General features: G+C 48.5%; 12 protein-coding genes across 12 annotated transcripts; 6 read left to right on the forward strand and 6 right to left on the reverse strand.

Annotated features, from left to right (window-relative positions):
• The first annotated feature begins 51 nt into the window (after nucleotides 1-51).
• Nucleotides 52-1,173, forward strand: FOXG_18689 (uncharacterized protein). Its single transcript, XM_018398828.1, has 3 exons — nucleotides 52-459; nucleotides 553-857; nucleotides 925-1,173. Exons 1-3 carry the CDS (start codon nucleotides 117-119, stop codon nucleotides 1,126-1,128), a joined length of 852 nt encoding a protein of 283 aa, XP_018238382.1. The 5' UTR covers nucleotides 52-116; the 3' UTR covers nucleotides 1,129-1,173.
• A 227-nt stretch (nucleotides 1,174-1,400) lies between these two features.
• FOXG_03930 (uncharacterized protein) lies at nucleotides 1,401-2,738 on the reverse strand (the record flags this gene model as incomplete). Its single annotated transcript, XM_018381805.1, has 2 exons — nucleotides 1,401-1,509; nucleotides 1,567-2,738. The coding sequence occupies 2 exons, from the start codon at nucleotides 2,736-2,738 to the stop codon at nucleotides 1,401-1,403; spliced, it is 1,281 nt and encodes a 426-aa protein (XP_018238383.1).
• Nucleotides 2,739-3,059: 321 nt separating this feature from the next.
• FOXG_03931 (uncharacterized protein) lies at nucleotides 3,060-4,265 on the reverse strand (the record flags this gene model as incomplete). Its single annotated transcript, XM_018381806.1, has 2 exons — nucleotides 3,060-4,042; nucleotides 4,099-4,265. 2 exons carry the CDS (start codon nucleotides 4,263-4,265, stop codon nucleotides 3,181-3,183), a joined length of 1,029 nt encoding a protein of 342 aa, XP_018238384.1. The 3' UTR covers nucleotides 3,060-3,180.
• Nucleotides 4,266-4,958: 693 nt separating this feature from the next.
• Nucleotides 4,959-6,730, forward strand: FOXG_03932 (uncharacterized protein). The gene is made up of 5 exons (XM_018381807.1): nucleotides 4,959-5,376; nucleotides 5,429-5,786; nucleotides 5,838-5,929; nucleotides 5,977-6,090; nucleotides 6,141-6,730. The coding sequence occupies exons 1-5, from the start codon at nucleotides 5,230-5,232 to the stop codon at nucleotides 6,546-6,548; spliced, it is 1,119 nt and encodes a 372-aa protein (XP_018238385.1). The 5' UTR covers nucleotides 4,959-5,229; the 3' UTR covers nucleotides 6,549-6,730.
• A 100-nt stretch (nucleotides 6,731-6,830) lies between these two features.
• On the reverse strand, nucleotides 6,831-6,941 carry FOXG_18690 (uncharacterized protein; the record flags this gene model as incomplete). Its single annotated transcript, XM_018398829.1, has 1 exon — nucleotides 6,831-6,941. One exon carries the CDS (start codon nucleotides 6,939-6,941, stop codon nucleotides 6,831-6,833), a length of 111 nt encoding a protein of 36 aa, XP_018238386.1.
• Nucleotides 6,942-7,455: 514 nt separating this feature from the next.
• FOXG_03933 (uncharacterized protein) lies at nucleotides 7,456-9,998 on the forward strand. Its single transcript, XM_018381808.1, has 4 exons — nucleotides 7,456-7,841; nucleotides 7,888-8,548; nucleotides 8,598-8,758; nucleotides 8,808-9,998. The coding sequence occupies exons 1-4, from the start codon at nucleotides 7,713-7,715 to the stop codon at nucleotides 9,573-9,575; spliced, it is 1,719 nt and encodes a 572-aa protein (XP_018238387.1). The 5' UTR covers nucleotides 7,456-7,712; the 3' UTR covers nucleotides 9,576-9,998.
• A 640-nt stretch (nucleotides 9,999-10,638) lies between these two features.
• FOXG_03934 (uncharacterized protein) lies at nucleotides 10,639-11,813 on the reverse strand (the record flags this gene model as incomplete). Its single annotated transcript, XM_018381809.1, has 4 exons — nucleotides 10,639-10,978; nucleotides 11,056-11,369; nucleotides 11,422-11,446; nucleotides 11,506-11,813. 4 exons carry the CDS (start codon nucleotides 11,811-11,813, stop codon nucleotides 10,639-10,641), a joined length of 987 nt encoding a protein of 328 aa, XP_018238388.1.
• Nucleotides 11,814-13,185: 1,372 nt separating this feature from the next.
• Nucleotides 13,186-14,694, forward strand: FOXG_18691 (uncharacterized protein; the record flags this gene model as incomplete). Its single annotated transcript, XM_018398830.1, has 5 exons — nucleotides 13,186-13,404; nucleotides 13,500-13,666; nucleotides 13,723-13,845; nucleotides 13,907-14,296; nucleotides 14,364-14,694. 5 exons carry the CDS (start codon nucleotides 13,186-13,188, stop codon nucleotides 14,692-14,694), a joined length of 1,230 nt encoding a protein of 409 aa, XP_018238389.1.
• Nucleotides 14,695-15,001: 307 nt separating this feature from the next.
• On the reverse strand, nucleotides 15,002-15,541 carry FOXG_18692 (uncharacterized protein; the record flags this gene model as incomplete). Its single annotated transcript, XM_018398831.1, has 2 exons — nucleotides 15,002-15,188; nucleotides 15,294-15,541. 2 exons carry the CDS (start codon nucleotides 15,539-15,541, stop codon nucleotides 15,002-15,004), a joined length of 435 nt encoding a protein of 144 aa, XP_018238390.1.
• An 817-nt stretch (nucleotides 15,542-16,358) lies between these two features.
• FOXG_03937 (aspartate racemase) lies at nucleotides 16,359-17,254 on the forward strand. The gene has a single exon (XM_018381810.1). It carries the CDS (start codon nucleotides 16,455-16,457, stop codon nucleotides 17,148-17,150), a length of 696 nt encoding a protein of 231 aa, XP_018238391.1. The 5' UTR covers nucleotides 16,359-16,454; the 3' UTR covers nucleotides 17,151-17,254.
• Nucleotides 17,127-20,304, reverse strand: FOXG_18693 (uncharacterized protein). The gene has a single exon (XM_018398832.1). It carries the CDS (start codon nucleotides 20,142-20,144, stop codon nucleotides 17,259-17,261), a length of 2,886 nt encoding a protein of 961 aa, XP_018238392.1. The 5' UTR covers nucleotides 20,145-20,304; the 3' UTR covers nucleotides 17,127-17,258.
• A 928-nt stretch (nucleotides 20,305-21,232) lies between these two features.
• On the forward strand, nucleotides 21,233-23,006 carry FOXG_03940 (uncharacterized protein). The gene is made up of 2 exons (XM_018381811.1): nucleotides 21,233-22,220; nucleotides 22,278-23,006. The coding sequence occupies exons 1-2, from the start codon at nucleotides 21,345-21,347 to the stop codon at nucleotides 22,815-22,817; spliced, it is 1,416 nt and encodes a 471-aa protein (XP_018238393.1). The 5' UTR covers nucleotides 21,233-21,344; the 3' UTR covers nucleotides 22,818-23,006.
• The last annotated feature ends 14 nt before the right edge of the window (nucleotides 23,007-23,020 follow it).

A 23,020-nucleotide genomic window follows, 5' to 3' on the forward strand; every position in this document is an offset into this window, starting at 1 on the left:
CCGAATTCGGACCGTCTATACAGACCCTTCTAATACAAAGGCTTATACAGCCTTGGACTTGATGAGATATTCCTAGTAGTCATACCTGCATAAGAAATCTGGCTGAATTTGTGACGATGAAATTCATTCAGGTGGTGCACAATGCAGGCCCCGAGGCTCTCCGAGAGTCAAAACGCGAAGCTCGTTCGTACTCTGCCCAGGTGGCACACGCCAGAGCACGGAAGCTTCGCGGACCTGGAAAGGCAACAAAGATTCATGAGGGAAATGGCCCCAAAACAGAAAAGAAGCATACTATGAAAGTCTTGAGCCCAAAGGGACAGCCTCTAAACCAGACCTTGCTTCCATACAACCAAGCGACTCTAACTACAGCGGAGCTTCACATCCATCAGCCGATACTATCACCATACATCAACTTCCTATCAACTCTCACAAATGACGAATGTTTCATGTTCGACCATTGTAAGTTCATACTTTGGAGCGTTCTTGGTCCTTTATGTTCGAGTCTTCCGTTACTTTCGCCTCTGATAAATGATAATCTAACTGTCCATACAGACATCAAAATTGTGATGCCTTATCTTAGCGCTCACTGCCCGATAGCGAGGTCTTTAGGTCAGTACCACGAATATTTAAGAAGAAATTGGATCATCATATCTTCGCACGATGCGGAATTCATCAGAGGATTTCTCCTGGCTGCTTCCCGCCATTTGTCCATGGTGGAGTCGAATATCGAGTTCGAAGAAATAGCTATAAGGTATAAACTGGAGCACCTCGCAAAGCTGCGGAAGGACGTTTCGATGCAGCCGATGTCAATAAACCCTCGATCGGTCTCGAGTGCTTTAGTCCTATCATTTGATGAAGTAAGCCTTTCCATTCATATCTGGAGTCCACGTATGTATGAAGGGAAATATTCACATTCGAGTCTAGATGCTTCTCGGGAACATTCCAATGGCATTGCGGCATATCCATGGGGCAGCGAGTATAGTCCAGGCAGCTGGCGGACCCCAGTCACTGGGCCTGAGCCAGTTTATATCATATACGTTGTTCACTTGTGTCCAGGAAGACCGAATCGGAGATTGGGCCTGGGTTTTGAAGTATGATAAAGACTTAATGAAGCCTAAAAAACGTTGAAAGGGAGGACACTGGACCAAATCAGAATCTGTTCACACGCTATTGAAGAGTACCAAAGCGGTTTAGCTGAGGTTGGGTAAGGCCTGATAAGATGATGTCAGGGGACAGTCAGATTTGAGAGCATCTAAACGTAGATATGATCAGGTGAATATATTGGCATTAAGGATTCGGTGTGAGAACTTCAGGGATCTACGGTCACTCTTTTCGGTTCTATTTCTTTCATAATACTCCCAGCCGTGTTTCGATACTTGTAATCCCTTTCGCTGGACAATTTAATGCTGAGGGTTGACGTAAGCCACTACACGGAGGTCGCCCTTGCTTTGTATCGAACAACCGATGTAGGTGTGAACACCTAGACCATTCGATAGCATCTCTTCACCACTAGGGGCTGTTAGCCACAAGACATCCTGGTATATCGCGAGGGGCTAGAATACTAACAAAATACCGTACAAGCAGTCTGAATATCTCTTTGCCCAATTCAAATCAATTGCAACATCAGGCAGCTTGCTAGCCTGGTCTGTTAGAAAACCTTTCAAGGCCTCAAGTATCTGTGAGTCGTTTTTCGCATAGTGCCTGACTGGTATATAGATCTTGACCTTTGGTATCGTGCTGTTCGTGCGCAACTCGACGTTATAGAGAATGCCAGCTGTTCGATGGTTGTTGTGTGGTAGAGGAATATCATCAGGCACTCCACTCGTTCCTAATAACGTGTCCCAGAGATTCCTCAAATTGCTCATGCCAACGTCAAAATCTGCGCCATGGATTCTGCCTCCAAGTGACATCATCTCTGTGACAGATCGAAAATCTGTCCGCCTGTCTCGAAAGTAGATCTTCAGTCTTGAACTTTCGATGGGAACTAAGTCCAGTGCCAGCATGTCCATCTCAAGGTTGAGATACCGGCGTTCGTTGACGAATCTGGCAAAGCTGGCGAAGGCGCTGATGCTTTCCAGCTGACGACCCGGAGCAGAAGATATTGCATCCGTTACGACGTCAAGTGTTGATTTTCCCACCGAATGAGCTACGGCGCCAGGAAAGAAGTAAGCCTTATTCGTAGTAGCCGACTCTTTCAGGTCAAACGCCCAGAACATAGTGCTACAGTGGCCTTCTGGCTTATCAGCGGTCCATTGCCCATTGAAGTAATCATAAAAGTGGTTGAAGAGTGTTGTGTCGGTACCGGGGAATGCTCGGATCGCTCGTTTTGCGAACTCTTCATCAACTCCATTATTGTATAGGTCTGCAGCTGTCCCTGCCTTGAGACCGATGGGCTCCATGGAATATCTGATGGTGGGCTGACTGTTAGCGACGTGGAAATCCCAGCTGAGTTCTACCGGACAATGATTATCGGTCATAAAACTCTTCCATTGCGGTTCGCCCAGCGCGGGAGATGATCCAAGAAATGGTGCGACAAGGTTGGAGAACTGATCCAGGATGTGGCACTGGCTCCGAGCGTCATACCCGGCACTGGCCAGCAATCTCTTTAGCGTTGAACCGGCGGTTTGGTTCCAGTACTGCTGATGGATGTCGACCGCTGGCCCAGTCTTGTTTTTGATATGGTGGAGGGAATGGAAGGTCACAGAGTCAATGGTTGAGAGATCCAATTTTCCGGGCATTTTAATGAGAGTAGTGATGGCATACAAAAGATAGAGGTTTTTGTCAATGGCTCAAGAGATACCCTATTGATTTATGTTGTTATTGTCACGGTGATTTATCACAACTAAATCTCAATCTAGGTCCCGCCATGTTTAGCACGATCGCGGCATGATTCCCTTTCGGAACAAGCGTGGTTAAATGATCGGTGCCTCAGTGAGACAAACAGCTCATCCCGCATGACATCAAGTCCACACTTATGCTGCCAAGAGAAAACACTGAAAGAGAGTTGACGGTTTTGGATAGCTGCTCGGACCAGTACAATGAGGTAATTGTTTCATGAAGCATGGGTGATGAGTAAGGCTCATGCAGATGTTCGCTGCTCTAGCTTCGATTTGGTAATATTCAGCTGACGTAGAGATTCTAGCTCCGATTTATAACTGCTGACTACACTAGATCTGTCTATCAATAGACAGTGTTTTCTGTCTCCTCTTGCACTGCAGGCTTGTACTGCTTGGCAATGACATTCTCTTTCGGCTGGCGATCCACTCCAAGCCACAGCAGATCTGGGCGACTGTAATGACCCACGATGTCCAAAAATCCCCGAGTCGCTACAACCTTTGTCAAATCCAAGTCAGCATAGACAATGCCCTCGGTATCAGCCTCTCCATCACCCAACGGTTCCGTCAAGCGTCTTCCATCGGGCCCGATAACGCAACTATGGCCTCCACCCGGTTGACGACAAGCTAACCCATCTTGAGTCTTCAAAACTTCGATGCCCTTCTGCGTGCATACAGACGTGCAGTGAAGCACATAAGTGGTGCTCTCAATTGCATATGTCTGAGACAGGTTCTGGGACCCATCGGCCGTCATGCTCCACAGACCAGGATGGTTAACGCCCATGCTGGGATCAATAGGTGGCCACATGGAGATATGGATCACCTCACCCTGTGAGATGCTGTGATACTTGAGAAGTGGTTGCGTATGCTCCCAGCATGCGAAGCAGCCCACCTTGATCTTACCATGTTCGGCTCCAAAGTCCACTTCCACGACATTGTTCAGATCAGCACCGGTACCGTCACCAAAGACAGTGCGCTCCATGTGAGTGGGCTTGATCTTCCTTCGGTGCAACAAGACCTCGCCCTGAGGTGAGATAATAGCCTGTGAGATGTACACGCTATGAGAGGGGCTCTTTTCGGAGAAACCAAGAGCAACAGCGATGGAGTTTTCCTTGGCAGCAGCTTTAACCATATCCATAGCCTCGGACTCGATCGGCAGTGAATTGTAGATGTATCTCGTCTGCAGCTCAAAGTCCACAGATCGAGCCCTACCGAGATTAGCCAAAACGCACAAGCCAATTCAGTAAACGAAACATAAACATACCAGATCCACGCAGGATATCCGGGTAACCAGCATTCAGAGAAAGCAACAAGCTTCGCCCCGTTCTGCGCCGCCTCGGCAATAAGACCACATGCTTTTTTCACAGATGCAGCTAGGTCAAGGTAGACAGGCTCAGCCTGGGTGACGGCGACTCGGATGGGGGCGGACATTTTCGGAAGTGCTGTGCCGAGAATAAGAAAAGAAGTATGGATTGCATTGGGAGATTTGAGTCTGAACGGGCCGACGAATAAATAGTATCGGCGATGCAGTCACCTTCCTTGTTCAGAGGATTGAAACAGCGTTGGTTCTATATTGAGCTCACGGGGAATGTGAACTGTTGGTCCGGTGGTTTGTCTTTTCATGCGCAGGGGCGTTGTTCTCTCAACTGGGGCTTAGCATTCGCATTGTCGAGGACATCAACTTCAGCCGGGCCATGTCCGGAAATGACTGTATCTGGGCAATATTCGTAGCGGAGGATTTGATCTATCATACTCTCATACAGCTGTCACTTCTCAAAGTCCGGTCGTGGACGTTGCAATCATACCATGAATTGTTGTTCCCGAATCAACTGCCGACATAACTGAAGCGTTATCAGTAACGTAAGACACAGAACCAACAAATCCAGCATCTGAATCTGGAAATGCCCCTGACATCTGCAGCTCACAAACCCAGGGATCTCAATCCCACCAGGACAGTTACATCCCAGCGGGCCCTTACATAAAAAGCCTAAAAACATGTGATGCTCGCCCCAGAAACCCTCCATTGAGAACCTTGGCGTATCCACTGAGTTGCCAGAGCGTAAGACAAGATGTAACAATCGAAAAAGGAATTTACAATGGTGAGTCTTACGTCCGAGGCATAAAGATACAGGGAAGGGAAAGATCTGACTGCTTGTAGTTAATTGCTGGGCTATGAATTGTTTTATCTTCCGTCTGGGGCAATATAGGGAGAAAGCTTAATTGAAAACATGCCGCGGGGTTTCGATTCCTGATTTTTAGATGCAAAAAGAAATTCTAAAGGATCACGTTGCCATTCCTTCATTTACATGCCTTGATATGCCTATTTGTTAGCTCGTTCAGCTGCTTGCAGTTGCCATTTCTTTTTGTTAAAACTTTATTTCTTCCGTTCGTTACAATGACTGCGTTAGCTGGTCAAATCGCAGAGATATGGATCCTCTACGTTATTGGCACTGCCATGATCGCGGCGCGCATCTTTTGTCGCACGAAAATGGTTGGCTATAGGAACTACGATTGGGACGATTACCTCGTCATTGCAGTCGCTGTGAGTCTCCATTCCATGACTGACGTGTTCAATAATTAACGGTTCATGGTAGGGAATGTGGACTGCTGCACCCGTAATTGGCCAAGTCTTCGTCCAAGGCGCCGAGGGCCGCCATACCTCCGATTTGACCTTCGAGGAGAGGAAGAACATGAACGAGGAGGATCGTAAGAAGTGGGCATATGGTTCGCAGATGTTCCTGCTTGGGTTGACTGGATATGTGGTTATTCTGTGGACGCTCAAGTTCAACATGCTCTGCTTCTACAGTCGTGTTGTTCGAGGCCTTTGGACGGAGAGGTTTGTGAAGCCGTTGATGGTCGTGGTGGTTTTGTCCGTGGTTGTCATCATTATTACGCTGGCTGCTACGTGTCGACCATTCCATCACCTTTGGCAAGTTTGGCCAGACCCGGGACGTAAGTATTGAGGCACCAGAGTAGTCTGTGACTTTTGCTAATCTTTGACAGGTCAATGCGTTCCTCAGAATCTTACCTTCTTCGTCGTGATCTTGGTCTTCAATTTGGTCACGGATATCTGCATCATGCTTATTCCAATTCCTGTACGAGGCCTCATATCCCCTCTCCAATGTTTATTAACAAATTACAGGTCTTGGTGGGCATTCAAACCAATCGCCTCAAGAAGTTCGGTCTTTTCCTCCTCTTCAGCTTAGGCTTCTTCTGCATGTTCGCCGCCATTCTTCGCTTCGTCCTCATCTTCAACGCAAGTCCCCCAACCTCACTTTTACAGCAACAAACACTAACACGAGTCAGTTGAACCAAAAGGGCGTCTCAGCTCTATGGTCAATGCGCGAAGACTGCGTCGGCATCTTCGTCGGCCAGGCCCCCATGGTCACACCTCTCCTCAAGCGTCGCTTCTGGGTCATGGCCGGCTACGCCACCGACAAGACCGGCAACTCCCAGACACCGCACTACAACGGCAGTCGGCTGGAGAGCCATGAACTTCGGTCTGGGCGCGCGAATAACAGCAAAGTGCATGACCCTTACTCAATCACAAACGTGGTTTCTCGGTCCGAGAGCCAAGAGGAGATCGTGCAGAAGGACCTGCCTTCTTTACCGGAGCAGCCGCGTCAGTTTCGGAGTGGTATTAGAGTGGAGCAGCGTATCGATGTTGAGGCAGTTCAGGGGACGTACACGCAGCCGCGAGATCCTCGGTGGTAATCTGTGTTGGTTGAGTTATTTTCTTAGATCTAAAAATGCAACTTAGTGGTCTCCTATCTTGATTGCCACATCATGGCTACTAAGTCAGGTAAACGGATATACCCGAGACTACCATTAGTCCCCGCGAACTAAAGAGATCGTTACCTCCGGGGAAGGACTTCCTAACGATCCATCTTGAACCGTGCCCCTTTTGCGTGATACCCGTACCAGGGTTCAAAATTGCCTCGACCAAGGACAAGGATACATCCTCCAATGAGAAACCTCTGCAAATCCCATGTGCTGTCAGCGGATACCGCGGCCCTCCGAAGCGTTTCTACGCGAGTAATGAGCGACAGGGTACTTCAACCTGACGTACGATTTTTTGCCAGCCAAGAAATACGATTGACCCGACATAGAAGGTGGAAACCATTCCCGTCTGATTTCTCAATTGACAGAAGCAAATAAGGTTAAGTGTCGGCAAGTTATCCATGACAGCCAGGTATTTGAGAGGAAGACACCGGCGAAACGGTTTCCTGTTCTGCTTAATCTGCTAGGTCAAGGTATTTTTGCATGATGCAGCAGAAAAAGCAACCAAATCTCGTTTCACTGACGCGCGTTGGCACTGCGATAAACGATTCATCGTACGAAAATTAGACTACGGACAGTTCCAGTGTGGATTTTGCGTTATAATTGTGTAAAACATGTGACATAAAATTGTTTGTCAGCTGCAAAATGCTTAGAGATGTTAGACAATACTTTCCTCGTGACAGTGACAGTGGCTTTAGTGGCGGATGATGCATCCTAATCGGGAGTTTCGCAGCCTCGGAGATTTTACTGATCGACGTGTGCCAAGATCCGTAGGGTAAGTGGCACATAGCTAAGTTCTGCGTGGTGAATACAGGCTCTCAGCTGCAAATAACACATCTAGCGCGTAACTTAGATGCCACAGTGCCTGACTAATTGAGACAGAATCAATACTGATAAGTGGAAAACCTAAATAATGACTCATTTGCCTACTTCCACGGGGTATAAGAAGCTCCAATGCGTCCGCCAAGACCATCGTGGCGCATAGCAAAAGATCTCGGCAATCATTATGCTGCAAATGTTAACGACTGAGAAAACTTCATCAAGAGATATTAATTACCTCCGAGTTGTTTTTCAATAATTTAGCCTTCTGTGGATGATATGGATCCACCTAGAGAAGAGGCCATCTTCAATGAGCGCTTCGTCAAGATCATCTGCGTTGGCGCTGGCGTTTCCGGGCTTTGCTTGGCTTACAAGCTGAGGAGGTCATTTGAGAACTATTCATTGACTGTGCGTACAAAGAATGCAACGAAGAATCGTACTGACAGATGATAAGATCTATGAGAAGAATCCAGAAGTGGGAGGGACTTGGTATGAGAATACTTACCCGGGCTGCGCCTGCGATGTCCCCTCGCACAATTACACGTATTCATTTGAACCAAAAGCGGATTTTTCATCTGTTCTCGCCAGTTCAGAGGAGATCAAGGAATATTTTGAGGGTTTTGCTGTCAAGTATGATCTGCTCAAACATATCAAGGCTGAGCACCAGGTCATTGAGACTTTTTGGGACCAGCCAAAAGGCCAGTGGAATGTCAAAGCTACTGATTTGAAGTCCGATACGACGACCGAAGACTGGTGCCATATTCTCATTCATGCGACTGGATACTTGAACAAGCCAGCTTGGCCATCTGTGCCAGGACTCGAGAAGTTCAAAGGACCCAAACTTCACAGCGCCAAGTGGGATAACAGTGTATCTCTTGACGGCAAAGATATCCTGTTGATAGGGTCCGGAGCATCGAGTGTTCAGATTCTACCCACAATCCAGCCGCATATAAAATCTGCAAAGGTCTTTCTTCGAACACCTCGATGGACTCTACCCTCTGTCAACTCAAAGAAGGGCAAGTTTTCTCCAGAAGAGATCGAGAGATTCATCAGCGATCCAGACTCGGTTATGAAGCTTCGGCTGGAAAATGAGCGAACACTGAACAGCTTCTTCAGTAAGTCGCACTGGTTACGCTGGGAGGTTCTTTTCTAACCGAATGTCAGCTATGTACATGAAGGGAACCGTCCTCCAGAGGCAAGCTCGTGAGCATCTGGAGAGTGAGATGAAGAAAGTTGTTATTGATGAAGAAGTTCAAAAGAAGCTTGTTCCTGACTTTCCAGTCGGATGCAAACGAATTTTGCCTTCGGGGGATCAGTTTCTCTACGTAAGTTAGCCCCCAGGCTGATATCGCACAAGTCTGACTGGAAGTGAAGGCAATCAAGAAAGACAACGTCCAAGCGATATACTCTGGTGTCAAAGAGATCACCGAAACAGGCTGTATAAGCGACGACGGGCAGCACTACGAGGGTGACATCATCATTGCAGCCACTGGTTTCGACACGTCGTTCATCCCTCGTTATCCCATCCATTTCAAAGGGCATAACCTCCAAGAAGATTGGAGCACCTCTATTACAGGCTACATGGGAGTTGGAATCTCCGAGTGTCCAAACTCATTCACCCTCGCAGGTCCATGGTCACCGATCTCTAACGGCCCCGTCATCGCTCCCATAGAAGCTCAAACTGATTTCATCTCTGAATTTATCGACAAGTACCAAACTGAGCCGGGTATGCATAGCATGAGCCTGAAAGCAGCAGCATGCTACGACTTCAAGACCTATATGGCGCAAGTTACTCAGAAGATGGTATGGTCTGATAATTGCCGCCACGCACATAACATTAAGCCCAACTGGGGTCAGTCTTCGATCACGTGGCCTGGATCTACGCTGCACTACTTGGAAGCTATGCGAGAACCTAGGTTTGAGGATTATGACTTTGAGTATAGTGGGAACAGGTTTGCGTGGCTGGGTAATGGGCTATCTCAGACAGAGTGGGATCCTACGGCTGACTTGGCATACTATGTAAGAAATGAGGATGATGGGAGGCATTTAAGTAGAAGCGCGCGGACACGAGTCATTTCGAAGAGTGGAAGTCAGGCACCGAGGGAACTTCATCGTCAAGCTAAGCTTGCCGCCAAGAGCTAGGTCCAAATGACAGGGCAGTTTACATCATAATTTCAAAGCAAACTATTGCCGACAGTCTAAAATTGAAGCATGATGCAAAAGAAAAAGAGAAAAAAAAAAGAACAAGTAGACTCAAGGCCCGTTTTGCTTGGATATGACCGGTAGTCGGGAGACTGTTGACGTGGTAGGTAGTCTGTCACAGCGTTGATCTATGGTAACCCCTCAGCAAGTAGCCAGGAGATTCCCAGCAAGCGCTAGAGGATCTCCTATATCCTTGCGGAAACACTTGGCCGACTATTTGATTAGGTGGCCCTAAGAGAGCCACAACGATGAGTTGATGTTGGGCCAGTCATGACGGAACGGGACAACTGCCAAGCCGCGCTATTGTTTCGCTTCCTATTCACTTGAACGCCAACTACCACTAGTTACGCATATACGGGTTGAGATAATATATTTCAATCAACGGTTCTTTTGGGTCTGACATCTCATCAACTGGGGTCTTCCATTATCTCCGTTCATACCCCGCCACGTCATAGCTCTGTGATACGAAGACAACAACACGCGAAGAGAACCTCTGTTACTGGAGTAAGGTAGCGAAAACAGGATAATAAGATATTCTAGTGAATCGAATTTTGAGGGGATTGAACTGATGCTGTGTTTTAGAGGCTTTTCCATTTCTGATCATGATTGACAGTACTTCAGCACGTCCCTGCCCCTGGTTGACTTAAATCTCACGTCCCAGGGCCGCCAACACGGTCGGAAAGCCACTAGGGGCACTAGCAACAACGACTTGCCCATCATCGTTATGAATGGTACACCTGCCAGTTTTCATTCCCAATATCTTCTCTCCACCTGGGCCGGCCAAAGCGTCAGACAGCTGACTTTTCTTGTCCTCCTCCCATGTCATCCTGATCTCCACTTTGCATCCCAACAAGATTCTGGTGATCTTCATGAGTTTACCGGAACCTCCTTCGTTGCCTACAGCCGAGCCCAGCTGAGATCGAGCAGCGGCGCTAACATCCCTGTCGTCAGCCAATACCATTAGTGAGTTCAAAGTGAAGGTGTCGAAAACTCACCAAAAACCTTAATCAACGTCGAATACTTGCATACCCCCAGCTTTGAGTGGGAGTGTCATCTTAGGATTGGTAGCGTCGATAAGCTTGGTGTCGTAGAGAGGGTCGTGATCAAGATTCGGAAACCCAAGGCTGGCCCAAGAAGCTGTCTTGGCATTAGAAAGATCGAGATCCAACTCAACTTCTTCACGGCCGCCGTCTTGTGCGCCAACCCAGGAGTCAACTCTCCGGTCGATGCCATTGATTGAGTACAAGGGCCTATAATAGATTTGATCAGAGGGAACTACTAGAGTAGTCTGTGCGCGCCCCATAGACGGGGGGATGTCCATACTCGGACATGGCATGTTGCTCCTGTGACAGTGTTTTGTATGGTCAGTATTAGTATGACTGAGAATCATATGAAACGGCTTCAAGAAAGGTCTGCTTACCCAAGTCTGAGCGTTGAGGTATCCCGTGCCAAATCAAACGCAGCCAATACTAACCCAACGCTGCTTGACGTTTTAGTGGCGGCAAGGGTGTAATCCGATTCGAGCCGTTTCTGCTCGCTCTTCGCCCATGCATAATAAATGCCGAACTTCTCGCCCCACGCTCCAAAGTTGGCAAGCTCAGATCCAGCCACAATTGCACTCTTGTTGTACAAATCGAGGTCTCGCAAGTATGCCTGTGCACTTCTGTCCTGCGCCTGCTCAACTTCAGAGCGGAGCTTTGAGATTGAGCCAGTGACATCAGATGAAGTCATGGCCTACTTCGTCATCAGTATCTTGCTAGGGCACAGGAAGGACGGAGAGACTTACATCGTCATGTATAGCTTGTAGATACCTGGATTCATCTTAGTTGCATGAGTCCTCACGGTTACAAGCTAAAGGTGGGACGCATACTTGCGACGAGAATCGAAGTAGCTTTCTCCATCAGATGTGTAGAATGGGGATCGGGTATTCTGCAGAGCATCGGTGCGGCGGAAGATGTGATTATTGGTGATCTCCTGAGGAGCAAACTCCCCTGCAGGGATATCGAAGAGGCCTGGAGAGGCGACGAAGATCGCCTTGGTAGAATTGTCCAGGTCATCTTGCGTTGTCATATGGGCCAGCAACGCAATAGAATAAGCCTTCCAAATAAGTTTTGATCCCCTATTTGCCAAGAGAGTGACGTTCCGCTTGCTAGTGGCCAGAGTTTCCGTGAGCCGCATCTTGTCTGTTCCGACAGAACACGGAACGTAGGCTGCTGCGTATAATCTGAATCAGTCGATTTGGGTTAAAGTTCGATGATCATTTCAACGTGAATGGTGAGCGAGGTGCATTAGTTATCTATTGATCATGTGAAAACTAAAATACGCCTTTTTCTATTCAAGTTGGCAAAAGCAACCCGAAACGCTATGGAGGAGGTGATTGCAGCCCTCTATTTGCAGGATGAGGCTTGGTCATGTTATCAAGGGCTCTAAATAGTGGCTCGTATTGCAGGAAATATAAATCAGATACCATTTCGGGCGAGCAACCGCGTTTGTTGGTGTTGCCTCACATTACACTAACTATGTGATCTAGCTGAGAAGCTACGTGCCGTGGGCGATAAGTGGCGGCTCGGTTACTATTGTCACAGAGAGTGGCTGGCTGTGACCATTTGTGGCTGTCATCTATCAATTTATCAACAAGCAGGGCCAATACAAGATCAGGGTGAACTATAACTCACCGTCTTGTATTCTTAATGTAAAGGAGAATTTCACTGCACTGAGTATTATCGACAAAATCCCAGCAAATCCAACATCGCCTGCAACTATCCAATCCGCTGTATAAATTTGCCGCATTCGATAACTATACTCATTAATAAAGCATATTGGAAGCATTGCCTTCACTCTAGATTCTGTCTTAAGTCACAGGTCCGAAACGTTTGGCCATCATCTCCGCCCGTAGTCGATAGCTCCGAACTCAACCAAGCCGTGTCAGTTAGCGAGCTCCCGGAAAGAAACACTTCTGAGAAGTCAAGCCGTTTACTACTCAGGAATGATTCCTCTTCGGGCACCTCAGCTAGTCATGGAGAATATAGTCAACAGTTTCTCTGCTTTTGTGACATCGCCACATACTCAAGGTTGATCATTCTCAGTTGTGCCGTCTGTCTTATGAAACCCTACGGCGAATGGCAGCACGCTAACATCCCTCAATAACGGCCCATAAGTCTGTGCTTGCCATTAAAGCTTCTTGGCGAGGGTCTTGGTCAAGTGAACTCAGCATGTAGATCACATAGCGTGTATCAGTCTGACTGTTTCAAGCCGGCTGACCGCATTCGCCAAGCTAGGGAACTGTGTACCGCGAACCACCTTAGCTTACATAGGGATACACGTTGCAGTAGTCGCAACGAAGAGTCTTCCCTTATATAAAGGGTTGGTGATTTCCCCCAGTTCTGATTCTCACTCAAAAGTTCACCAAACACTACAAGAACACTAAATCACAACACAAACATAATCTTCATCCCCCTTCCTATCTCAATCAATCAAGTTTCCACCCGCACCATGTCTGAAGAGAACCAGCCCTTTTTGGAAGGCCTACGCCTCGACCGTCAAGAACATCATGGTCAGCGGCCCGGTCGGTGAGAACACCAGAGTCTACGTCGCCGCTGCCAACACTGCCGGCATCTCCGGTGGCAAGGACATTCCTGCTGTCTGCACCATCTGGGGAATCTACCAGTATGTGGACTTTCTGTTCGATCCCATCAACCCCGACTTTGTCGCCAGCAAGGTCTCGCGCTACTCTGAAGCCCTCAACATGACCCTGCAGACCCTCACTCCAGTTAGTCTTCCCCTTAACTTGGACTGACTTCGCATTAACTGATGACATTTAATATAGGGCGCCGGTGGTGACAAATGTTCTGACCCCTGGGATAGACTCAACAAGGCCAAGAGAGATTGGCTATTCTCCGCTCCGAGCTGGATGATGCGAAGAATCAGGCTATGCAGGACTTCAAAGACGATGACAACCCGGACAAGCTCAAGTCATTCGCCCAGTGGGCCCCGCTTAACGCCAATGCCTACCTGGTGGCCTTCCAAAACTGGTACATAACCTTACATTGAGAGCAATGGGGACTTCTTACTGACACCCATACCACAGGGAGGCTGCTACGAATGAAGTTCAAATGAAGCCCAACGCCATTGGTGGCGCTGGCTCCGCTCTTCTTGCCGCAGCTATGAAGAGTGCCGCCAACGGGTCCAACAATCTGACTGAGCTGAAAGGGTACGTGCCCATGCTATCCAAATTTCCATTACCTCTGATCTGACTAATCAATCACTATCAGATACAACATGAAGGCTAGCATTCAGTCAGTCACTTACGATGCTGCTGGAAAGCCCATCCTTACTGACCCGCTCGAGACCCAATACGTACCTCAGTACTCCATCTCGGGCTACGCTGCCATGCTCGATGGCTGGGTTGGCTTCTCAAACAAGAAGCCGGATGAGTTTGGCATTAGCCTCTCCACCGGCCAGCAGTCTTCCTTCAAGGACATCGGCTTCACCGAAGCTCAGGGCAGTGCTTTCTTCAGCGGAGTCCCCGTCTTTGACTTCTATGCCAGCGGAGGTGGACGCGTTGATCACTCCAACTTCCACATGAGTTCCAACGCGAAGGATGTCAAGGTTGCTCTCAAAATCCAACACTACAAGACTGTCCCATTTGAACCTGGTTCTTGGTAAGCCCTACCCCACTGCTTCACCAACCATCATCTAACCGCGCTACATGAACGTCGATGTCAAGAGCCTTATGGCCAAGCTCGGCGCTAAGCCACCCGACATGTTCCAAAAGGTCCGCCCCACGCAGATGCTCATCGCCCAGGGCGTCAGCATGGAGATCAGCTTCGGCGGTGACGCCAAGACGGCTTTTGACCAGGACTACAAGAAGACGGTCCAAGGTGGCGGTGGTATCAGCGTTTTCGGATTCCGCATCGGCGGTTCCGGCTCTTCTTCTGAGGAGAACGAGTCCCATGGCAACACATGGGACGCCAGCTCTGGTGTCCTCACCATCAACGCTGAGAACTCTCGTGGGTCGGCCAATGTTCTGGCTGTCATGGGTGAGATTGTCAGCGCTTAGAGTCCCTATCTTGTCCGGAAACCGAAGTATAAAGGAGATCACAATGTTTTCGCATTGATCTGATGGAGATTCAAAGTTGGAACGAGTTCTTTTTGGTAGTTTATTAGCTCCAGTCAGTCATTTCCGTCTGCACAGCCGTATTACGATAGTTCAACTCAATTCACTCCTTCTCAACTCACTAGCCAATGTGAATATTTTACGCGCATCTTCTTTCACCGGCCTTAATTCCTCATGGCGTAAATGAGTGCCGCTCTGTTTCTGAAGTTACCGCATGTCTTCAACCTACAACTCCGGCGCTGCGAGGTCTTTAGACTCTTTCGCTTTCTAAGTTATCCACCGTCTTTGCCCTCGTCGCAAGTGCCATGCTTTTGCCCGTCCGTTCTCTAATTCTGACCTCAATAGTGTGAGATGCAATGCTGAAAGTAGCAACCTCGTCGCACTCTCCACCTGCCGGAGAGCCACCTCCACAAACATCAGTTTGAGAAATAGCAATGCTAATGGACTCAGTAGATGGACCCGCCTTTTCTTGCCATGAAAGCCCTCCATCAGGGACAAAATCTCAATCTTTGATCGCGAGCTCGTCCTCCCAACATGACGACTTTATCTTGAGTTCCATGCTGGGATTGGCGCAGGGTGAGGCACCGCCAGAGTAGGGCTCGCTGTAAGGTTCTTTTCGTGCTGAGTCGGTGTTGGTGAGGCCGGTGTCGTGTCCGAATTTGTTGCCTGTTCCGCCGCTGATGGTTGTAAAGTTGCCATGGAAGTAGATGGAGTTAAGGTTTTTTGTTGGTTTCTTCGCATGGCCAATCATGGCCATAATGCCAGCAAGAAGCAGTGTATGGAAGGGCATAGTGATTAAAAGGTACTTGCGGGAAGTCTTGAACAGTAAAGATGAAGGTCGATGGTATTCTTGAGCTAGCCTCTTGAAGGGAACATCAATGTATACTTTTGACCCGCTTCCTTCAACGACGATAAGGCTTGCGAATCCAAGATCAGCATGGATACTCCGCCATCAATCAGGCAACAAGAATCTTGGTTTCACTATGCAACTGTGTGCTTCTCGTGTATCCAACCAGATTAGGCAATCTTGTTTGAGGGGCTCATGAACTAGGACCTTTGAACGATGTGATTCAATTGAAAAATGGAAGATTATTCTAGACTTTGAGCAATTTAACAATACGCTTGATCAAGCAACCCGAGGCGCAGCATGCAGTAGAGGAACTACCGTGATCTAAAACAGTATATTGTAATTTCTTTCCAGCGTTGAATTAAGTCAAGCTGTAATTAATTGTTATTGGGCGTTGGACTCCTTCAATAGTGGTACTGGGTAGGTAGTGTCGCTGATCGAATGCAAAACATATAGATCGGGGTTAAATATCATACATTGCTGGAAAAGACACCTGCCATACCTTGGCATACCAGTCAGTGGAACGAATGCGACTCACATGTCAATACAGAAGAAACATGGCTAATGTTGTACAGAGAGCGGTGCCTGTCTCGGCTTCAACTACTGGCATAAAAAGGTTCCATACAAAAAGCTCATGTCTCAGTTCAATCCAATAACAGTAGCGGAATTGATTCATTTTTTTAAGCCATCAAAATCTCGAGTACGTACCAACCATGAGTCAGCCACCGTGATAACAGACCTGCTTTCAGTGGCTGCAGCAAAACCTTCCTCTTACACCGCATTCACAGCTTGATAAACATCGCACAGGAGCCACGTGTCAAGAACAAAAATACAAACAACAGCAACAACAAGCACGATGAAGACCCTCGGTTTAATCGGCGGCATGAGCTGGGAGTCGACTACAACTTACTACCAAGAGATCAATCGTCGCGTTCGCGAAATACAAGGCGGCCTTCACTCTGCCCAGTGCATTGTGTTTTCCTTCGACTTTGCCAAGATCGAGGCCCTTCAACACGCGGGCAAATGGGAGGAAGCTGGCGAAATGCTCAATGATGCAGCGGCCAAACTGAAGCTCGCTGGTGCAGATGCCCTGGTTCTCTGCACCAACACCATGCACTTCGTCTCTCACGGTATCGAACCCGCCTCGAAATTACCTCTCATCCACATCGTCGACCCAACTGCCGAGGCGATCATCAAAGCAGGCTACAAGTCCGTCGGCCTCCTCGGAACGCGTTTCACCATGGAGAAAGAGTTCTACAAGCAGCGCTTGGTCAAGAAATTCGGACTCAAGGTCATTGTGCCAGATGATAGCGACAGAGATACGGTACACAACGTCATTTACCAGGAGCTCTGCAATGGGATCATTCAAGAGAACTCTCGCGAGGACTATCACTTTGTCATTCGCAGACTCAAGGCTGAAGGCGCGGAGTGTTTGATCATGGGGTGTACCGAGATTGGTCTATTGGTTGATGAGGCGGGAAGTGAGCTGCCGATATTTGACACTGCAAAGATTCACGCTATCGCTGCTGCTGACTGGGCCATGAAAGAATGATGCCTTTTTGATAGCCGACTACATCAAGCACACGCTATAGAGAAATGATTGAGATCTTAGAATTTTACGGTAAACTGAAGCGTGAAATAGTCCTAGAATGCGTCTCATCTACCTAACTGGTAGCGCCTTGAACCCCTTCGCCCGCCCATGGCACTGCATCTTTGCCGGCAATGCTACAAGCAAATCATCTGTCGCGAAAACAGACTGATGAATCGGCTGTGCAATCTCCTCTCCATCGACCAACACCTTGGTAATGAACGATGCCTCCTCCGTAATCAGACACGGCACCTGGGTAATATGCTTGAAGCGCCCCAAAGTAACGCATGTTTGAAGCTGGCTCAATATGTGCATCGCATTGTTCCGGAGCATCTGTAGCACAGCGCAGAAGTCGACAAAATAAACTGGTCCAAATCCACTGTCTCGGCAGTACTCTCGCAAGTTATCTTCGGCTTCCTGAAGCTTTGAGAGTCCGTAGATGGAGACGAACTTTAGGAATGTCAGAGTAGTAATCCGGTTATTGCCATCTATGATGACTTGCCGAGAATCATGGCTCGAACAAACGGGATGGCTATTTGCTACGGCAATCGGGGCAATACGGATCTTGTCCCCAGACCTGCAATTGAGAATATCGCTGATCATGCCAATCACAATTTCTGGGCAAGAGAACTCGGATCGAGCCATATCCGAAATATCAACGTATGAGTATACAAGTTGCTCATCCTCCGAGAAATGGACGCAGCTTGCGTTACTGACGAGAGGTTGAGAAATGAATGAAGACTCGGCCGCCAACTGCGCTGCGACATCTTCTCGTATGGTCTGACTCGTCTCCTCCAGCTCCTTCGTGAGCCTGGTAAGCAAGTTCAGGAAATTATTTTTGCGGGATTCAAAGTTGTTGCGCAGACCACAAACAGGATCTCTCAAAAACGCATGGATCTGCAAGAACGATGTAACTCGACCTGTAGACCATCTTCCCTTGGTGGTGAAGTCTTTTAGAGCACGGCTCCAGAACTTCAGACTGAGGTTCTCTTCGCGGGTTTCTGTTTCATACGGCACAACTCGACCGACAAATTCACTGCCATCAACTGGACATTTGGCAGGCGCTCTAGGAGCGTTCATCTCAAAAATGATGGCTCGACTGAGTATCTGAGACTGATTCTTGAGCGTGTTCATTCGGCGAGGCCAATTCTCAATTACGTCTTCAGTCTCAAGCAGCTGCGATACAGAAGAAGCCATTATCTGTGGAATTCTGCGCCGTGGAATGCAAGATAGCATGTAGGCCATTTTGGAGGTCTCCATGTTCGCATGTTTCTGGACCTCACTGTTCAAAGTGAGTGCTGCCTCACAATCTCCTGCGGTGGGAAACAAGGAAACAGGATCGAAGGAGAATGTGCCACGTAAGATCTTCAGTAATCTGGATTCCGCGAGGCTACTGAGCATGGCTGGGGTTGGCTTCTCAATGTCTTGGTAGGGAGTCTCAGGCACGCCGTATCCCGCACTCAAGGTCTTCGTTCCAAGGCTGGAGCATCCGCACGCCAGAGGGCTCTCCGAGGATGAAGAGTACGCGGAGTCGTCACTTTGTCTCCTTGTGTATGGAGGAGTTGGAAACTCTATTGAACCAACAGAGGCAAGCGAAAATGACTTTCGTTCATTGCGCAGCACGATGCGTAAACAGTCGGCGAGCTTAAGGTATTGATCCAACCTATTATAAGCCTGCACCGACAAACGGACCACTCGCTTAGGGTATGAAGGCCAAGAGTAAACAGGAATGACAATGCCATGTTCCTTCCACAGAATTTGCTGAATGGGAAGCATACCCTCCTGCTCAGGCCCCGGAGAGTCTGGCAGCGGTATAGTCGCCATAGCAGCAATCATACTATCCGGGCACGGAACATCCACGCCGATAGCTTTGCAGACAATCCTGCGGGCTAACACTGCGAGGTCATGGTTACGGCTCGTCAAGTCGTTGTACCCGCCTGGCATCACCGTATTGAGATGATCGATAGCGGAGGGAAGGGAGAGCATTGCGGAAGGGCAATAGGTCCCCATCCATCCGAAATTGTGCTCAAGTACAGAGTGCTTGGACTTGCCAACGACATACGGCGACCTGGCAATCACCAATGGTTTGATGTTCCGAGCGCGGTCTCGCCGAACGTGGAGGAAGCCAATTCCTCGTGGTGCGCACATCCATTTGTGACAGTTGGCGACGTAGTATGCGGCGTTGATATCCTCGAGGTCCAAGTGAATCATACCAGGCGCATGTGCTCCGTCGACCAAGGTGTCAATACCGCGGGACTCAAGTTCCTTGACGATTTGTTTTGCTGGAAGCACGACACCGGTTCGGCTTGGGATATGGTCGATGACTGCAAAACGTGTGCGAGACGTGACGCCAGCAAGGATGCGCTGCGTCACGTCTTCGGGGCCTGTGACTAGCAGAGGCACATCGACGACAACGATATGAGCGCCATCTCTCTTCGCAACATGGTCAAGCACCATCCGCACAGAGCTATACGCAACGTTTGTAGTCAATAACTCATCATCTGGGTCGAAGCGGAGACTCTGAATGACAACGTTCATGGCGTGAGTTGCACCAGGAAGCAGAAAGATGTCTCGATAGTCGACGTGTAGGAAGCCAGCCAGGGAGCGTCTGCTGGCTTCCAAGCCGGAGACGTATGATCTTTCGAAGAACTCATGGGGGTTTTCTTCAATGTGTTGCCGGATGTTTTTCTGCTTCTCAACGACGGATTTTGGACAGGACCCGAAGGCACCATTGTCTAGGTAAATGATGTCCTTCTGGATCTGCCACTCTCCGAAACTTTGGAGATGGGCCGTCATGGTTCCCGAACGAGACTCTTCACCGTGTTCGGTCATAGAAAAAAGGGATTTTGTCTGATCATTCATGATTGATTGCGACAAGCCAGGTTCAAAGATAGATGGTCTGGCTTTGTTTGATATCGGATAAGGTCGCAACAACAATCGTTCGTTTTTATTCCTCATTCATGGCCCCCATCAATTCCACCTCCAATGACGCGGTTCTAAGGTACTTCAGGGCAGAAAAAGAAAAGGTTGATTTACTCACCATCGCAAAGTCTTACCGCCTCCATACGTGCATGGAGCAGAACGTATGTTTCTCATGGTATACTACGCCACTTGCAGTGATGCGATGCAGTTTCTCATGTCGGTCTTCATCAAGACTAAGACTTGTATAGTAGTTGATCCGCGTTGAATTGAGCTGAGATTTCGGTGATCATTGACGTTTACTCTTTCCTACTGTCGGTCCCTCATTTCTATCCCTCCCGACGTGCAGATGCAGTCACATCCCAAATGGTATGCGAAAGCAAAGAGGAGGTGCTGAGACTGTTCCTTGGAGAAACCTGCATATACGCACCTTGCATGCCAAAACTTTCGAGGGCTGATTGGTCCAATGAGGAGGATAAGACACCGACACCCGACTCGGATTACCGATAACCAGTAACTGAGACAATTGCAGCCTAACGGGGAGGCGGGCCACGCCGATAATATCTGTCTCACTGGGACGACAAGGGTATATGGGCCGTCGGCAGCGGTATTGTTGAGGCCGATGGTCCGAACTGAGACACCTTTGTCTTAGTCCTTCGGCCAATAGCTGGAAAATAGTCAAGGATTTGGTTATATCGCTCATCTCAACATTCGTATGCGGAAGCGGAACCGGTGCCTGACAAGGAGATGATCACCATGGCTTTTCGTATAGGGCTGGCTGAGCTGAGACACGGAAACACAATGTTTCAATAAATTTTGTAGACCCGACTGGCGGGCACCAACTAGTCTAAAACGACTGGGATATGGCGCGGCTTATTTCGATGCCGTCTTTAGCGTGGACACATATTCCCTGCTCCTCGAAGGCTGGAAGCCCTAGTTGCAAGTGCACCATTCCAATGTGAAGTCCAGGGATCTTAGAAATTCTTCCCGACGACAATCTTTTCGTCACATTAAGTCAGGGTTCAGGGGTTGTGTAGACAGGACAAGGGAGGATCGGCCGATGGCCAAACAATCACTGACGGTCTGACCCCAGAGCTATCAACTTTGTATTGATACGTAAGTTGTAACTGTTGTGTAGAACGGGTGGCCAGCCAGGTCCGAGTATCATTTTATTCTATTTTCTCATATGTCAGTAAAGAGGTTGATGCCGCCAATATTTGTACTACCAAGATACAGCGAATGCCAACCCATATACATTCCCACATTCTTGATATCGCCAATACAATGCTTTCCCATCGCGCTCAGAAAAGCTTGAACTGGCTGGCTGAAGAGATTCCCTCTGTCCCAGTATGGCCAGAGGGCGTGCTTGCCATGAACTCAGCAGAGAACTGGCTGTGCCGTCCAGATATTATTCCGCTCATGAAGAAGGCCATAGCGGACAACCTTGAAGCCTCGCATCTCTCCTACTCGAAGAACCTCGGTGGGCCGCCGGATCTTCTCGAAAATACAGCCTCTTTCTTCAATAGGTTCTTCAGTCCGCGAAGTCCTGTCCTGCCCAGCCATATCGTCTGTGGTGCTGGCGCTGGGTCCATCCTCGACTGTCTTGACTTTTCGCTCAGTGAGCTTGATGAAGGCATGCTGATTAATGCGCCATGTTGGGAGGGCTTTGGGATAGCAAGTAATCTGCGAAACGATGATCGGTTGATACCGGTCACGATACCAGTTGGGCTTTCGTCCCCAGAGCAGCTCATCAAGCTTTATCGCAAGGCTATGGAAGCTGCGACATGTCGCATACGCGGTATCATTGTTTGCAACCCCATGAACCCTTCTGGGCACATCTATCCTACCCATTGGTTGGAAGCGATCCTTCAGTTCTGTGAAGAGCAGGATATTCAATACATCGCGGATGAGATTTACGGCATGTCGGCGTGGGAGCTACAACAACCAAAGACCCTAAAAACATTTTCTGAAAAAGGGCCAATTGTTTTTGAGTCCCCAGAGACAAAGTTTACATCCGTCTTATCTCTGGATATGGAGCGACTTAAAGTAAATCCTGCTCGCATACATGTTGTCTACGCATTGAGCAAAGACCTGGGGAGCAGTGGTCTCCGACTGGTACGAACATCGTCGCAGGCTCATAGTATCATGACTAACATTTCATGTCTCTTATAGGGCTTCCTCGTGACACAGAAGAACCCCGAGCTTCGCAATGCAATGGCCATTCTGAACAGGTACCGAGTCTCCAATGCCACATCTGTGATTGCCTCCAGTCTTTTCTCGGACCTTTTAGTCCTAGAGCACATCCTCGTTCGCAATAGAATGCTTCTCCGCAATGCTGCAGAGCTCGTTGGGGATTTCTTATCCTTCCACCGCTTTACCTTCTATCGCCCAGTAGCAGGAGTCTTTATATGGACTCGTCTTGGTGGGGAGACAGCAACAGAGGTTTCGGATGCAGAGCTTATGGAGAGTTTTGCATCTGCGAAAGTTTCTGTTGCTAGCGGTGTGCCATTCCATGCTAGAGATAGAGGATGGTTCCGAATCACGTTTGCACTTCCTCGTGAGCAATTGCTCGAGGGACTGCAGCGCATAGAGAGGGCGATGACTTTGGAGCGTACATGGAGGCCTTCGAATGATACGGAAGTCGCGGGGTTTGTATCTGTCCAGAGGCAGAACCTGATGAAGCCCAAGGGCGCTGGATGTCTGGTCATGTAGCGGTGTATGTTCGGTGTTGATCATTAGTATTACTATACTTGTGCTGAGAATCGTTGCAATCGAGGTTTATTCTGTTGAGACAAGATGCTTCATTCGAGTGAGGTCTCTGGATTTGCTTATACGTCTGTTAGACTGCTTTGTACTCAGATATGCATATTAACCTGAACAATTACCAACGACATATCATGATATTCTTTTGACAA

This window comes from Fusarium oxysporum, chromosome 4 (assembly GCF_000149955.1).
Source record: "Fusarium oxysporum f. sp. lycopersici 4287 chromosome 4, whole genome shotgun sequence".
In the NCBI taxonomy this organism is placed as follows: Eukaryota; Fungi; Ascomycota; class Sordariomycetes; order Hypocreales; family Nectriaceae; genus Fusarium; species Fusarium oxysporum.